The sequence below is a fragment of the Drosophila novamexicana genome, unplaced genomic scaffold, assembly GCF_003285875.2.
Source record: "Drosophila novamexicana strain 15010-1031.04,08,12 unplaced genomic scaffold, DnovRS2.1 tig00000877-arrow-arrow-pilon, whole genome shotgun sequence".
NCBI classification, from domain to species: Eukaryota; Metazoa; Arthropoda; class Insecta; order Diptera; family Drosophilidae; genus Drosophila; species Drosophila novamexicana.
Window position 1 is genome coordinate 2,139,797 of NW_020824831.1, and position 15,694 is coordinate 2,155,490.

At 37.6% G+C, this 15,694-nt stretch overlaps 2 protein-coding genes across 3 annotated transcripts; both read left to right on the forward strand.

Annotated features, from left to right (window-relative positions):
- The first annotated feature begins 221 nt into the window (after nt 1-221).
- LOC115764932 (chorion peroxidase) lies at nt 222-7,205 on the forward strand. Its single transcript, XM_030708242.1, has 11 exons — nt 222-501; nt 1,193-1,301; nt 3,045-3,375; nt 3,426-3,618; nt 3,680-3,858; nt 3,924-4,498; nt 4,556-4,703; nt 4,971-5,138; nt 6,439-6,556; nt 6,624-6,786; nt 7,015-7,205. The coding sequence occupies exons 1-11, from the start codon at nt 390-392 to the stop codon at nt 7,046-7,048; spliced, it is 2,130 nt and encodes a 709-aa protein (XP_030564102.1). The 5' UTR covers nt 222-389; the 3' UTR covers nt 7,049-7,205.
- Nucleotides 7,206-8,760: 1,555 nt separating this feature from the next.
- LOC115764905 (epidermal growth factor receptor kinase substrate 8-like protein 2) lies at nt 8,761-13,933 on the forward strand. 2 transcript variants are annotated; one of them, XM_030708201.1, is made up of 7 exons: nt 8,761-8,814; nt 10,888-11,281; nt 11,346-11,584; nt 12,018-12,705; nt 12,772-13,156; nt 13,226-13,566; nt 13,629-13,933. In XM_030708201.1, exons 2-7 carry the CDS (start codon nt 10,889-10,891, stop codon nt 13,722-13,724), a joined length of 2,142 nt encoding a protein of 713 aa, XP_030564061.1. In that variant the 5' UTR covers nt 8,761-8,814; nt 10,888; the 3' UTR covers nt 13,725-13,933. The 2 variants fall into 2 exon arrangements, with proteins under 2 accessions (XP_030564061.1, XP_030564062.1); XM_030708202.1 differs by having other exon boundaries at nt 8,789-8,814; nt 10,885-11,281.
- The last annotated feature ends 1,761 nt before the right edge of the window (nt 13,934-15,694 follow it).

The following is a 15,694-nucleotide window of genomic DNA, read 5'->3' on the forward strand; positions in this document are numbered from 1 at the left end:
TAATTTTAAAAATTGGACCATTGATTAATAAGCTTGTGAAGAATTCAACATTGTCTAAAGGGTATTTCAAAGTCAAGCTTCCAATCAGAGCATTTCTACTTGCTCTTCTCTCGAGAGTACGATGAGTACTCATTCTGCTGATAATGACTAAGCGCAGCTCAGCTGCGTAGTGTGTTGAGATTTGCATATCGTTCAGTAATACACGAACCGCCCGAGAGATACCACAAAGCGGCTTGGGTAGAGATTAGCATCGTTGAAGCGCAATTACATTTCTTATCAACAATCTGTGAAGTGGCTTCAATTGTCTATTATTTAATGTTTGTGTTGATAGAACGAATCTTGTTTTCATAGTCACTTTTTGAGATTAATATAAATAAATATTAAAAAAGATGAAATTAATATTGGGGCTACCTATTTATCTTTTCCTGCCCGTTTTTCTAATACTGTTGACGTTAGCAGCGAGACCCGGCAATAGTGCTAAGGTGCTTCAATTTCCAAAATGTAAGTTTATTTTAGACTTATTAAACGTAATGCAATTGCAAATACAAGTGAAAAATTATTAATATTCTGTAAACCATATTTATACGATATATGAATATTAATATGTATCTGTATATAATCAATAAATAACACTAAAATTATTATTTACGTATTCAAACTTTATGCATGTATATTCTTGTATGTAAACTTGCGTGTATATTCATATTTTAAAATAGCAGCATGCTTCGTTCGATTCTTTTCTTATAAAACTTTCAGGACTTTAATATGAAATTCGATCGTGTTTTTCAACTAAAGCGTGAGGGTCCAAATTAAAATTGTTTTTTGACGGGATGGTTATCCAAAAATAAAAAAAGAATATAATTTTGAATGATACTATACTATACGAGAACCTTTATAACGTAGTTTGCATCTATAGCTCTTCTTAAGTCCGAGACATATTCAAAAACTCTAATCTGAAGATCGATACCTATCGCGCTAGTAGAAACGAAGTGATTATATAAAACAAACATGATCTGCAATGTAAGGAAGAGGAACTGCTTCTGATCAAGGATATATTTACAGTAATTCGTCGGAAAAAAATCTTTGTCTTTTACATGTATTTTTACAAACCATTTAAGCATTTTTACTCATTTCCCATGGGTACACTAAGTGTAAAGAGTTCTCTTTAAAAATTGCATTTATTTTCTTACAGCTCATCTTACTTTAAGCAAGAATGTGAGGGAGTACTTAAATGGAATTTCGCCAGTTCAATGGATGGAGTTCGTAACTTCAGGAATTGATTCAATCAATAGACAAAAAAGGTTGTATTTAATTAAAATTGTATTATATTAGTGTATGATTTTAAAAGTAATATTGCTTTAGTCGCGAGAGTCTCATTTCGAGTTACACTGTATCCACCGCAGAGTTGCCGCCACAAACATTCTACCTATCCTACATATATACTTGTTTAATATCTGATCTTTATGAAAGCCTTTTTTGCTTCAGTTTTGTTGTTATATCCTTGTATTGGGTATTAATTTGTCACGAAGGGCTGTGCAATGCCTTCAACCCTATAAAGTATTTATAGAAATTTGGAGGAATATCAGAATATCATCTTATAGCTTCTATAAAAGCTTTTGTATAAAAGAAATTCTACGCTATGCGTTATGGAAATTTCTTCGTCGTGTCGAAGAAAGCCGATCTTTTGTGCTTTATTTTGGTTTTGAATTTTTGCAAGCAAGACATTTTTATGTACTTGTGCTAACTTAACCACAGGATGCCAAACAAAAAGAATAATATATACACTTTATGGGGTCGGAGTTGCTTCCTTCGGCCTGTTACATACATTTGCAAAAATACATTACATTTTTTACCTATTGTCAATGGGTTCATGGTATAAAAATACTTCTAGTCAGATCATGAGCTGTATCGATCGAGCTTTCACCTTTTTTCCACCGACGCTAAGTTCTACTCGTACTTTCTTAGATTCCATGGCAAAAATATATGAAAATGAGGTTAGCTGGTCATTTTATATATTACATAATCTCATTACATGATCGGGTGGGGTTAAAAGATCGGCTTAACAGGTAGTTTTCCAGATTGCGATAAGCTGCATATTTAGCTTTATATATTATTATTTTGCATTTACCAACTGACTGCCCAAATGCTATCAAGAAATATTCTCTCGAATAATTAAAAAATGCTGGCGAACGTCTCGTACGGCGATATACTTTCGAAAGATGCGGATCCTTGCCTTTCTTGAATGCCATAACGATAACCGCACTTTTACATTAGGATATAAAGTGGCAGAAGGGTACCAGCAACATGTTGTTGGCCTTGCATTAGAGAGTCAATGTCTTCCGGTGAGCATAGGATGCAAATTACGATTTACCAATGGCTCTAGCCTACTTTGAAAACGGGAGATGTTCGCAGGCATAGTCTTAGTTTTAACTCTGAAGTCCATCAGCAAAAGGAGGTAATTTGTGCTCAAATTTATAGTATTCTGCGAAGAGCGACCTAGTTCTAGGCAAGGGTAAGAATGTAGGATCACCAGTGGCTAGGCCTCTTTGCATGTACCTGCAGAGTACCGCAGAGTAGATGGTGAACGTTCCAGTTGCCAGCGATAAAGAACTAGGGACGAAAATCATCGAAAAGACTACAAAAGTCTTCTTGCATAGCAGCATAGTAGATGGCCACTAGGCATTTTAACGTTAAATCAACTAAATGAGAATTTATTAAATAAGTAAACTTGAGTTGATGTAATCGATGAATTGAGTTGATGTAATCGTTTCAGGATGTCTCCTAGTCGGACACTGCCAACTAGAGAACTCTTATTTATTTATAGGTGTTATAGAAATACCCAGTCAGATTCAGAGAAGATGTATAATCAACAGTTTGTTTATAATTTTATCTTTCCAATGTAATTAGTTGCAAGCTTTACTAAGCTTGAAATTTGTAGAGCAAGATCTTATTTTTAATTATACCTGAACAATCTAAACCAAACTATCCAAAGCTTCAGCAATTTCTCTTACTGAACATTTCGCAATTTCAAATGTGTATTATAGACTCGAGGACAATCTCTTAAGCTCTGACATCACTGTCCAGCATGGCAGCATCTCACACGCTCAATTGCTGGATACATTACCGAATGAAAAAACGAAACTTGACAGTGACATTGCGCTAAAAATTCTGAAGGCGAGTCTATTCATGTATAACAGCAAGTGTGTCCCTCTAGGGATCTCTAGTGATGAGTGCCGTGAATACCTTGGGACAAAGGCGCTTCCTGAGGGCAGCGCGCTCAAATCCGAGTGTGATAGATTACTGCACAGTTCACGCGCTGGCCACTATGCTTTTAGGCGTCTTCTGCCGCGCCACTACAAGGATGGCTTTCACGAGGTGAGTGGACACTAAATTTGAGCTATTGCTAATTGATATTTGCTTTCCAGATGTTTGACGAGGATAAACTACCCGCTGCTTGGTCCATAAGCATGGCTTTGTATGATCGGGAAAATGCAGAGCAGAAAACTGGCTCTAGGGCAAAGAGCGAACTAGATGATGGTCGAAATTTAAATTTAGCGCTTGTTCAATTTGCACAGTTTATAGAGCATGATCTAAGCAAGACAGTTTCTCAGTCGATGAGTAAGGCACCGCAAATTTCTTTAGATACTGCATTGCCAATAACAATCATTTCTTATGTTAGGCAATGGATCCCCGATCGAATGCTGCAACCGCAATCAAAACAGTCTGCAGCCCCGTTTCCATCATCCGTTGTGTGCACCAATTCTCCACAATGATAAATACAGTTGGCCCAACTGTCTGAACTATGTAAGAAGCGCCCTTGCTGTGGGCGAGAGCTGTAGCTTTGGGGCTGCTGAGCAGGTGTGTGCGTTTAAAAAATATTAATGCCAGTCAATGACGTCTTCGATCAATTTTTTGTATGACAGCTCAACCAGGCGACTGGCATTTTGGATATGTCCCAGCTTTACGGTTTCACAGATGTAGCAGAGCGCAAAATGCGCACGTTGATCAACGGCACCTTGAAGTCCACCTCGAACGGAAACCTCTTGCCCATGACTTCAGAGGATGAATATCATACCTTCTGCGCTTGGAGCGACAATGCAAATGCGACCACCTGTTTTGTGGCGGGGGACTCGCGTGTTAACAGCAATCCGTTCTCTATTCTGATATATACAATCTTCATGCGCAACCACAATCGCATTGCCGCTGAGCTGCTGGCACGTAACAAGGGCTGGAGTGATGAGCAGCTATTCCAGGCGGCAAAGGCAGTCAACATCGATATTTATCGACGAGTTTTCTTGAGGGAGTGGCTCACAGAGATTCTAGGCGAGGAGAACGCCGCTGAAGTGCTTACTACACCACCCGTAACTGCTGAGCAACGACTGTTTGAGGTTTCCAATGAATTTGGAGTAGCTGCTATCCGTTTCTATTTCTCAATGCTCCCAGACGTGCTGCACGATCTAGCCACCAATAACGAAGTTGACTCTAAGTCAGTTAGCAAGTAAGACAATATACATATTTTCGTTAATATACTTTTCATTTTTGCTGATCATTACAGCACTATCCTGCCGCTAACGAATCTATTTGAGCTTAAAAATGAAATATACAAGCCCCAACTGGGGTATACTTCCAAAAAACTTAACGTGATCCTGCAAAGCTTACTCCACGAGCGGGCTATGAAAATGGATGCTTCCTACGTAGGCTCTGTAAGTATTTAAAACAATTAATAAAGTTTCAGGTTTTACCAGTTTCGAGCTTCACTTTTGCAACATATCTGTTAAGTCGTAAGGAAATTTCTACAAGGGCATTAAATCTTCTTAAGTTTAAACACATAAACGAGTAATATTCCGAGCCTCTAGTTTGAATAGACATTATACGGACGGACGGACAATAAACTATTTTCATAACTTTGTGAACAGAGTATAAAAAGCTTTCCTCTATACAAATTAAGACATTATTAAACTTTGTTACAGATTGTGTGGCATGAGCAAACGAAGCCGGCGCATGCCGATATTTTGGCATTTGACATTCAAAGAGGTCGGGATCATGGCTTACAACCCTATTACAAGTATTTGGAGGCATGCAGTAATAACACAAAAATTACTGATTGGAAAGATTTTGAGCCACTTATACCAAAGGAGGTAAGTAAATGACCTTATACACTTAACTGTATTCTTGGTAGGTAGCAAATGCATTTTCGAATAATTGCCATGCTAAATATTTATATGCTTTATGCTCAGGACTTGAGTATATTTGATACCGTGTGTACAATTGATACCATAATGTTTATATATTCTTGATCAGCACCAAAAGCCGATTCGATCTAGCCATTTCCGTCTGTCTGTCCGTCTGTCCGTCCGTCCGTCTGTCCGTATGTATGAACGCAAGGATCTCAGAACCTATAAGAGCTAGAGACTTAAAATTTTAGATGTAGGTGCTTCTAGTGCCTGCGCAGATCGAGTTTTTTTCCGATAATCGATACTCCGTTTCCAAGCAATCGATAAAAATCGATATCGAAATCCTGTGTTTTGGGCAATTTTGGTAAAAAATAAGAGCTAGAGTCACCAAACTTGACATATAGCTTCTAAAATAGAATTTATATATGCATTTGATGTTGGAAGAAGAGGGCTCAGGGTATCCCCTAGTCGGAAGCTCCCGACTAGAACCTCTTACTTGTTTTAAATGTACAAAAAGAATTAAAGTTGGCTATTTATTTCTTATTATACTTACATATCCCTTTACCCATTAAACGATCAGTAGCGTGAGCTGCATCTGTTTTTGGTAGAAGAATGTTCAGCATATTCCCTAGTCCCGGCTAGAGCAGTGGATGTATGAATTGAACGTTGACGTATGCGTTTAAGAAAGTTCAAATGTTCGTAACAGCAACTTTGTTTTTGTCCTGAAAAATCTATTTGTTGGCATTAGGATATGAGGTCCAAGTTATGGGAACTCATTATATTGTTCAATTCTAATAATGTTAGATATATCCCTTTACCCATTAAATATGTGCAAAAGTATCATTTTTTGGCCGCGAGGTTCTGGGTATTTCCTAGTCGGGGATGCCTGATTAGATCACTCTTGTGATATCCTTTATTCGTCCCATTCTTGATTTTGGCTAATGTGTCTTGTCCCCAAAATGCACGAAAATTAAGTTCTTGTATGAAAACTTTTTTTTTAACAAAAGATATTCATGATATTCAACATTTACGAGCTCCATTATTCTGACATATCTGCAAAACCGTAAGGCAAATGTCACCTTACTTTCTGGTTCAATATTACACGGTTTTAACTGAAATGATCAATTTTATTTTTTATGTATAAAGATTTTTATATTGAATATTAATTTATTTTTTCTTAATTGTAGCAAACATGTGGATTCATTTTAATAAAATTCACATTTATATACATATTTAATATTTTATTATTTGACTCTTATTTAAGCTCGTGCATAAACTAAAGAGCGTATACAAGAGCTGGACAGATGTGGACCTTATAATTGGAGGCATTTCGGAGCGGACGATTACCGGAACTGTTGGGCCAACCTTTAATTGTATATTGGGTAAGAGACCAGAAATAATCTCTACTGATACAGTATGCTTTAAACCCATGAAAATTAACCATTTCAGCTGAGCAATTCTCTAAAATACACCAACGTCATCAGCAGCAGCAATCGCAAGCTCACGCCGATCTACTAAATGCATACAGTTCCATAAACGGTATCAAATTGTTGTGCCTGAACTCCGATGTGGAGGCTGTACCAGAAAATATTTTCCGATTGCAGTCCGACAGGTGAGTGTTGCTGAAGTGCGTCTTTGTGAAATGTATTTGTTGCACAACTACAATCGCAAATCTCAACTCACATGTCAACAAAAGTCGCTATCAATAAGACAGGCGGCTCTGAGTCACGTTGCAGTGAAAAAAGTTGATTTGCTTTTAATATTCAGTTAAGGGGTAGTGTGATAAGCGACCAAAGTAATTACATACGTATAATGATTGATTTCTTACTTTCATTTGCAGCAATCGCCTGGTTAATTGTAACGATGTGGTATAATTTGGCAATGGCAAACCCGAAAACGAATTAAAACAAAAACCCAATTTATACCAAGATGATTTAAGGTGATGTTCCTAATCTTGACTGATACGCCAGATTACGCAGCCACTTGTAAAAGACCATTTACATATTCAATAAATATTTAAATGAACATAAACTTTTAATTACTTGTACTTTTTAAAACTATACCCATGTAGTTATAAGTTATTTACTTTGGTAACACATATTTATAGGAAAATATATAAAATGCAATGTGTTTCTCCATCTGTATGTATGAACGTTTCATTCTAAAAGACTTTATATTTGGCACGCTGGTCCGTTTAATAGCTCAATTTTTAATGTTTTTCGGAAATATATTTTACATGTATTTTTATTTTCGACCACTTTTTTAAGACCTGTCTTATGTCGGGACTCAAAGTGGAAATGCTATTCTACCTAGTACATCATATATTTTTATACCCTGAACCCATTGAAAATGGGTAAAAGGGTATTTGTGCAAATTTATGTAACAGGCAGAAGGAAGCATCTCCGACCCCATAAAGTACTTCTATTTTTGATCAGCACCAATAGCCGAGTCGACCTAGCCATGTCCGTCTGTCTGTCCGTCTCTCCGTATGTATGAACGCAAGGATATCAGAACTTATAAGAGCTAGAGACTTGAAATAGCTAAAGGAGCTGTAAGTCCTCCTAGTGCCTGCGAGGATCGAGTTTGCTTCCGATAATCGATAACTTACACCATTTTCAAGACAGCTCGAATGCGGCGCGAGGTTCATGAAATCTCGTAGTCGAGCACTTACTTCTTATTTCATTTATGTATGTTATATAAATATAATATTTTTTATTTAAATATTTTGCTGAGATCAGTCAGTCTAGATTTCAATGCCTGAGTTGATTATTAAATGGCACTTTGCTACTGATTGCTAAGGCGTTATTTGGTCGGAAGCATATCTATTATATAAATATACCTAAAATATATATGTGTGAGTATCGCTGTTGACTATTTTTTGATAATGTTTCTAGTAAAATATGCGGCGTCAATAAGCAGCAATGAAAACAAAAACAAAAGTATGAGTGCCAAAATTGGGTCAGCCCGACTAGGAGATTCCCTATGCCGCGCGCTGAGGCGCCGTCACGAAAATTCTACCTCCTTAGCCACACATCTATGGGAAATACTTGTGATTTAATTCGGTGTACAACAGTTTTTTTAAATGCATCTCATTGTGTGTAATTACCTCTCAAAATGGGACCACATATCCAAAAGGCGAAAATGTTAAAAAATGAAGTGATATGCTTAAAAACTCAAATTTCGATATCGATTCGACATCGATTTCATTAAGGTAGGGCCAGTTATAGAAAATTTGAAGAAAAAACTTGTGCTGCACGGGCAGCAGGATTAAACTTCAAGCCTCATACTGTTATGGTTTCCGAGATCGAGAAGAATATATGCACTTTATAAGGTCGGAGATGCTTCCTTCTTCCCGTTACATACATTTGGTGATAACCATTATACCCTATTTGATACACCATTTTCAATGGGTTAAGGGTATAAAAAGAACAGGTAGATAAAAGTGTTTTTTTTTCGTACGGAGAGATAAGACTTACCCGAAACAATTTCGAGCAATCAATTAATAGTCGCTGCGCAGAGAACCAACTGATATCGCTCCATTGGGAGATTGCCATTGGCAGTTAGTTCAACTTTGATTCGCGGCGTGTCGAGAGTGGAAGTTTTTGAAAGAGCAGCTCAGTGCCTGAATATCTCCTCTAAGGTAAAGCATTGCTCATCTCGCGTATGTGTATTAATAGAATAAGTCATTCGCTAACCGATCGATAAGAAAACGGCAGATATACAAAATAAATCAAGATCTGCAAGATAAAGGCGATATGGATGTCATTATCGCGTGTGGTAATGATGTCATGACATCAAAAATTTTTTGAGAAAAATAAAAAACGACTTAACCGTCATTAGGGTCTAAAAATATTTTGGTTTACCTTAAATAAATGGTTTATGTAACGGGCGGTTTATAAAAATTGCTTCATTTGCCAAGAATTTTCTACCAAAATGCGATAACTGGAAAACTGTGGCATTGACAATAAGGTGCAAAGCATAACCAGGCGCTATATGGCGTTTATCTAATCAGCACGGCAGTCACCACATTCACAAGCGTACAGGTGTATTGCAGAAACTATACCCCGTAAATAAATATATATTTTCGTTTTTCTTATAAATCATCATATTTATATATGTACTAGTACATGTATGGATTTTTGTAAATTGAAATTTACTTCGTTTAAAAATCAGTCGCACGGAGTTGGTTAAACGCATTAGCAACCGAAGTACTCTTGTCGCATTGCAATGGTCAAACCAGGTTACAGGACATTAAAATATTTTCGATCCCTGGTGGTTACGCGTAGGTGAATATTCATAGAACTCAAAAAAATAGCCGGTCATTTTCATTTTTGCAAAGGCTCGGAACAAATCAAGTAAGAACTTAGCCGTTGGGTGCGACCGACGTTCTCCTTCGTTCTCCTTGTAAGAAGAGCTTCAAGAGGTATCGAATATTAGCTCAAAGCAGACACTTTTCAGCTGCACCTTGAGGAAGTATCGATTTTGCGATTCGTTGAAGGTAGTTCTATCTGGTGCTTTTTTGTGGGTATGTCCCGCAAATTTGATCACTTTGTCTGACGATATATTATTCAAATCTTCAGGTTTAATATCATCCAAAAATTGGGCGGCTTAAAAGTAAGTCGGACATTGTGCAAAACCAAACGAAATGTGTAACGACGGAGATGTTTCCGACCAATATCATATCATAATGCTGCTATTTATATGCACACAATCCGTACGGAAGACCCGTGGAAGTTATATGTGAGCGAAATCTTATCAGTGTCGGTCTACAATATCAATCATAAAGAATCGATCAAAAATGAGTTTTATATTGAAAATGCTTATGTTTTTAAGAAATCAGCAATAAGGAGGTTCACAATTCTCCTTTCTTTCGTTTATTATTGAAATGATTTCTTTTACTGAGACTTGCAAAGGCTGTTCTCTTATAAAAAGCCTTCTTGCCGGTGTGAAAGGGATGGACGAAAAGGCGGCCCAGGCAGCTTCTATTGCATGGGAGGACCTTGGCCTCGAGGACAGTAATTTTTTTTTAGTGAAAAACATTAAGTCATAATTCTGCAAGGGTAACTAATTTTCAACGTGCAGAAAAAAACCGTTCTTTCGATAATTGTAATTATTATTATATATGGTATAGCACTCTCAGGCTATAACCTTATAACCATAGCGCCATGTGAATTAAACGCTCATTACGTTGGGTGGGTGTGGTGCTGGTATGGGGTTTCTCCAAAAAATATTACAATACTTTGAAGGGTTCTAGCTATGCGTTATAGCAAGTAGTCCAATGTTGGTAAGATACGCCAGAAATACGAGCTAAGTGCTAAATTGAGCCAATATATCGTAAACATCGGGAAAAAGTGTGTGTAAATGAAAATTAATTTTGACCGATCGTTTTTTAGCAGCAATATGATGTAGTGGTTAAGCCTAGCCGACTTCGAAAAATGTACTGCCTACATTCACAACACGGTCCCATGAAAAATTGTAACACGATGTGTAAAGCTTGGAGACACGTGAAGATAAACAAACAGACAGTTTTACTATATCGTCCTTACTCTTGATACTGTTTAAAAAATTTGTACTTTATGGAATTCCCCCTCATATGAATTAATATCTAATTGATAGAGTGTCATGCGATGATAGATAGAGTACTACTTAACCACTAAATGAGTATATGTGTTTTTGTGAAAATATTAATTCCCTTTAATTTGCCTTAAAGTAGTATGCTCCGCAACGGCTATGAAAATGGTGCTCATTCCAGTGATAAGCACAATGACGACAACGATGATAATAAGCCGACATATGCCTTGGAGCACTTGGTCACCTTTAAATTAAAAAATGAGTCTGAAGTTAAGCACCCAAAAGAGAAAATGAAACTCTTAATTGAGTTAGATAAGACGGGTGGCATTTGGCCACATAAGATGTATATGTGCTTTAATGGCCAATGGCTGGTCATGCTTAATAAGGATATGAAAGAAATTGAGAACTTCCCGGGTAGTCTAATAACGGAGCCAACCGCATTTATCAGCGATGATCCATTGGAAACATACAATAATATTTTGATTTTTTCTGTTCCGGGAATCTCCTTGGGCAATACAGAAATGCACATTTTCCAAGTGAGTTAAGAGTCATTATCTAATGACTTGTAACAAAATCCAGTATGTAAACTCTTTTCAATAGGTAAGTGACGTAAATTCGGTACATTTGGTGGAAGACCTGCGTCAGCTAAGCAGCGGCTCGCCAGTCACAGTGGACCGGAACAAGACGCCCATACGCTTGCCCAAGCCCGAGCGTCCCGCCAATCAACAGGCTAAGGATCAATACGGGATAGCAGCAGCCGTGGCAGGAATTGCCGCTGAGAAAAATGCACAAGATCGCGAGCAAACCGATCGCGATGTGCAGGTGCTCAATCACTGTTTGTATGTTATCTTTCTTTTGTAATTAGTTGAAAAAGTTACATTTTTCAATATTAAGTAAAACCTAACAAAAGTGGTAACCCTTATTTGTAATATGGTAAGAATTATTAAGGGGAAGAACTTGTTTTCTAAAAGCTGAGCCTCAAATGATATTTCATTGATTTCCCAGTGTAATATTGAGTATTCAAGTGTATTAAGCTAACTATACCTTTGTAAAAATCATTCGAGGCTCTGGAATTAAAGCACATTTCGCACTGTTCTGATGGATTTTAGAATCATGCTTGCTTGTTTAAAGTGACTGCTCTTATAATCAAACTAAAATTTTAAGAAAAATATTCTTTTTGATATGTTATTGATTCCTCAGGCTATAACTTACTTTCAATTTGAATAAGTCTAACTAATATTTTTTGGTTTCTCTTAAATTTGTTTAACGTAGCGAGGATGTGGAACGATTTATTGCAAGATTACACTATGCAGCCGAGGCATTGCATGAGTTAGAGTCTCGTAAAAATCAGCATAACCCTCATGGGGAAGGCCTACTGGTATTACGATCGCGTCCGCCAATCGAGAGCGAGTTCTGTGACATATTAGCCAAAATTAAGTTGGCCCTCAACTATGCGGTCAAATTGCAGAACCATTTCAGCAAAAGCGCTGATCCAATTCACAATGTTTTCATTTCTCTGCAAACTATTGTGAACGTGTGCAACGATGTTTACGCCGGTGCTCACTTGCCAGAGAGCGTCATGAATCCACTATTGCGCCGAGAAACAATTGGCTTTCTGAATTGTACATTGGACTCAAATGAGAAAAGCCTGTGGCTTAGTCTGGGCCCAAATTGGACAGTGCCGAAGGATCAATTTAAAGATCACGTAGGGGTATACCACCCTATTTTCTATGACGATTGGTCGCCAGATTGGGTGGTAGATGAGGAGGTGCAGTACTTAGCACCTGCGATCAAGAATACCCAAACATTCTCATCAGTACCCATACCCCTAAGTCCAGCAAGCAACCGCACCTGGCTAAGTCGTCTTCAAAGCCGTAACGTGAATATCGCAGAGGTGGTTTATAATAAGAAGGCCACGAACGATAAGGAATTAGGTGTTACGAAGGGCGAATATCTAGAGGTACATACGTAGCTTTTTATTAAATCTATCAACAATATTAATATAAATTTGTAATGACATATGCAGATAATTGACGACTCTAGAAACTGGTGGAAGGCGCGAAATTCTTTTGGAAGCATTGGCTACGTACCGCATACCGTGTTAGTTCCTTTCAATTTCGAGCACGTACCTAATCGGAATGCTCGCGATAATGAATCATTGGCATCTGTATCTATGGAGAACGGAGAAGGAGAGAACAATAATCCGCTTTACCGTAATACGATGGCCATGTATGTGCCAGCTGCTGAGCGTGAGTCTCAGCAACCAGTCGGTACTTCCAAAAACATGCCTCGTTCCTACTCAATGCCGAATGTGCCCATCCCACCACCGATGCCTCCGGCTAGTGAGAGCCAAACTCCTACCCCAAGTGGGACTTTGAAACGAAACATGGCCGCAGCTGGCGCACTTGCAGGTGGGTTTAAAATCTACTTACTCACTAGTAGCCTAGACTTCAATAAAATTTTTGACTTTTCTATAACAGCAATGCGCGCTCGAAATGACTGCGATGCCGATGATGAGACTTATCTTATACAGGGTGACGTTAACGATGAACTGAGAATCATGCTTCAGCAGAGACAGCATCGCAGGGACCTCGAAATTCTTAAGACACCTGAAATATATATCAACCAAAACTCCAAGCCCAGGGAGGTGGAGGAATGGCTGCGCGGAAAAGGCTTCTCTGACAACATTATCAAGCGACTGCATACGCTCAGTGGCGAACAACTATTTGCGCTTTCGCCCCACACCATCGAGAGTTATTTTGGCCAGCGGGAGAGCCGTCGACTCATATCACAAATTGTGCTACAGAAAAACTTCTGTGAGGTAAAGATATTCAGACTTCATTAAACACACTATTGAGCCCTTCTAATTGTAATCTTTCACAGTACAAAACAATTCGTTCATCAGAGTTGTCGGCTAAACTTGCTCGTGCTAGGCAAAAGGCTGATCAATCAAATGGTGATCAGAATGAGGTATTTTAAGCAGCCTTACGTTACTCTATGTTTACTTTGGAGGAAACTTATACCCAGTTCCATGGAAGGTTGAGTTTAATAATTCGATCGGGATAAACGTTACGAATACATGGTGTTAAAATATTAAGTCAATATTATTCAAAAGAACCCTTTAAGTTTTGCCAGTTATTTATTAATAATTTTCCGTTCATCTATTATAAAAATATGAAATATTTCTGTACATATATGCTACATAAAAATACAAAGTGTGAAACACATCAAAAATGAATTTGTACGTCCATTATTGTGAAGACATCATTGAAAACAAATACTCTTCTCTTATTTTAGAAAAGGCGGACCAAGTTGCTAACATTAATGTTTAATGGAGTAAGTTTAATGGACTCAAAATAACACTTTTGTCATAATTTTGAAATGGTTGTATGCATGTTACGTTTGGTGTCTCTAGCTCGTTTTGATCCTCGTTGTTACGCAAAGCATCGACTGGCTTAGCCAGAAACATCCTCAATTTTTGCAGAGCTCATTTTATACGATGGGGACATGTTGTAAGCTTCAAAGCATTGAAATGAAAGATATTGTGTGTGTCGAAAGATATTGCTACCTTTATTGGAGTACCTTGTACCTGGTTAGATACCTGGTTCTCTTTGCTTGCAAATTCACAGCACGTCCTAGTCACACTATTCTCGATGTTAAGTGACTGATTTGATATAAATCAAAATTAATTTTGCCAAAAAAAAAAATTTAGACACATGCATTCACATGTGACCTTTTCAAAGTCCATAAATATCTGTGAGTGCTATTAATTCCAATTTATAGAAAAATTTAAATGTTATTTTAGCGGAAAGGTATGAGTCGATGGCAAGTAGTTCCTTATTCAAATAAAACAAATAAGAGGCTCTAGTAGGGAGCTCCCAACTAGGGGAAACTCTGAACCCTCTTCTTCCAACACCTAAAACCAGATCGCGCTACGGTAGGGTTAGGTCTCGCAAAATACCGCGCTACTTGTCGCCGCCTCTACTCAACAGCCACTCCAATAATTCGTTTGTGTTGCCCACCAATTTAAACGACAATTTAAATGCAATTGACTTTTTAAGAATACACAAATATTCTATGGTACAAGATAAGATATACTGTAGAAAATTTCATTAAGATTGGTTAAGAAGCACACAAATGTAATGTGTTTCGGTTACGTGTTAGCAGCAGCTAGCGCAAATTGCAAGAATTTTTGTATACATGTACACTCACGCAATTGCGATTGTATTGTTTTCTGTGCTGCTATTTTAATTCGTTTTTTTTTCATGAAGTCTCCATTATTGGTGTAGCTGTTGAGTTCGAACCATGCCAAGGGAATTTTTGAAATCAATCTTTAGAATAGAATATAATAAGAGGGTATACCCTAGTCGCAAGACCACGACAAGAACCTCTTACTTGTTTTACATTGAATAAGTTATTTTGACACATATGTGGGTTTGGCTATTGAATTTTGGTAGTAAGTACTAGAGGCTGCAATACGATCAGCAAATAAGGGGATAATACTTTTATAAGTTAGTCATATGTAGGAGTCTGACAAATATAGGTCAGATCTTGAGTATATGACCAAATGCTTAATTAATGCATTAATTACCTATATCAACGTTACACAAACGTAACAACAATTTTCGTAACATTTCCGAAAGAAAAACTTTCTAGGTCACATATGTATGTACGCCGTTTCCATTCCACGTTTTGTCGCATTACAACAGCCGCACTCCGAAAGGTCGATGGGGTTACTTATGTGTATCTGTGTGTGTGCGTATGTATGTACAAATATCTATTTTATATGTGAGCTTACCTCAAAGTTTTACAAATACCATTTGGCACAGTTTGTCAAGCGCTGCTCTGCGGGTCCTAGCCAAAAGTGACAACCGGCCCATGGACTGACGTATATACTGCAAGTATAAGCCATTAAAAACTATTGCTGATCGTATTCAGTAGCACTTGCT

Excerpts from the sequence above, each read along its gene's own strand:
- LOC115764932 (XM_030708242.1), top strand. The coding sequence starts at position 390 with ATGAAATTAATATTGGGGCTACCTATTTATCTTTTCCTGCCCGTTTTT. Across the intron at positions 502-1,192 it reads GGTGCTTCAATTTCCAAAAT|CTCATCTTACTTTAAGCAAG; the intron begins GTAAGTTTATTT and ends ATTTTCTTACAG. Across the intron at positions 6,787-7,014 it reads TTCCGATTGCAGTCCGACAG|CAATCGCCTGGTTAATTGTA; the intron begins GTGAGTGTTGCT and ends TTTCATTTGCAG.
- LOC115764905 (XM_030708201.1), top strand. The coding sequence starts at position 10,889 with ATGCTCCGCAACGGCTATGAAAATGGTGCTCATTCCAGTGATAAGCAC. Across the intron at positions 11,282-11,345 it reads CAGAAATGCACATTTTCCAA|GTAAGTGACGTAAATTCGGT; the intron begins GTGAGTTAAGAG and ends TCTTTTCAATAG. Across the intron at positions 13,567-13,628 it reads TACAGAAAAACTTCTGTGAG|TACAAAACAATTCGTTCATC; the intron begins GTAAAGATATTC and ends AATCTTTCACAG.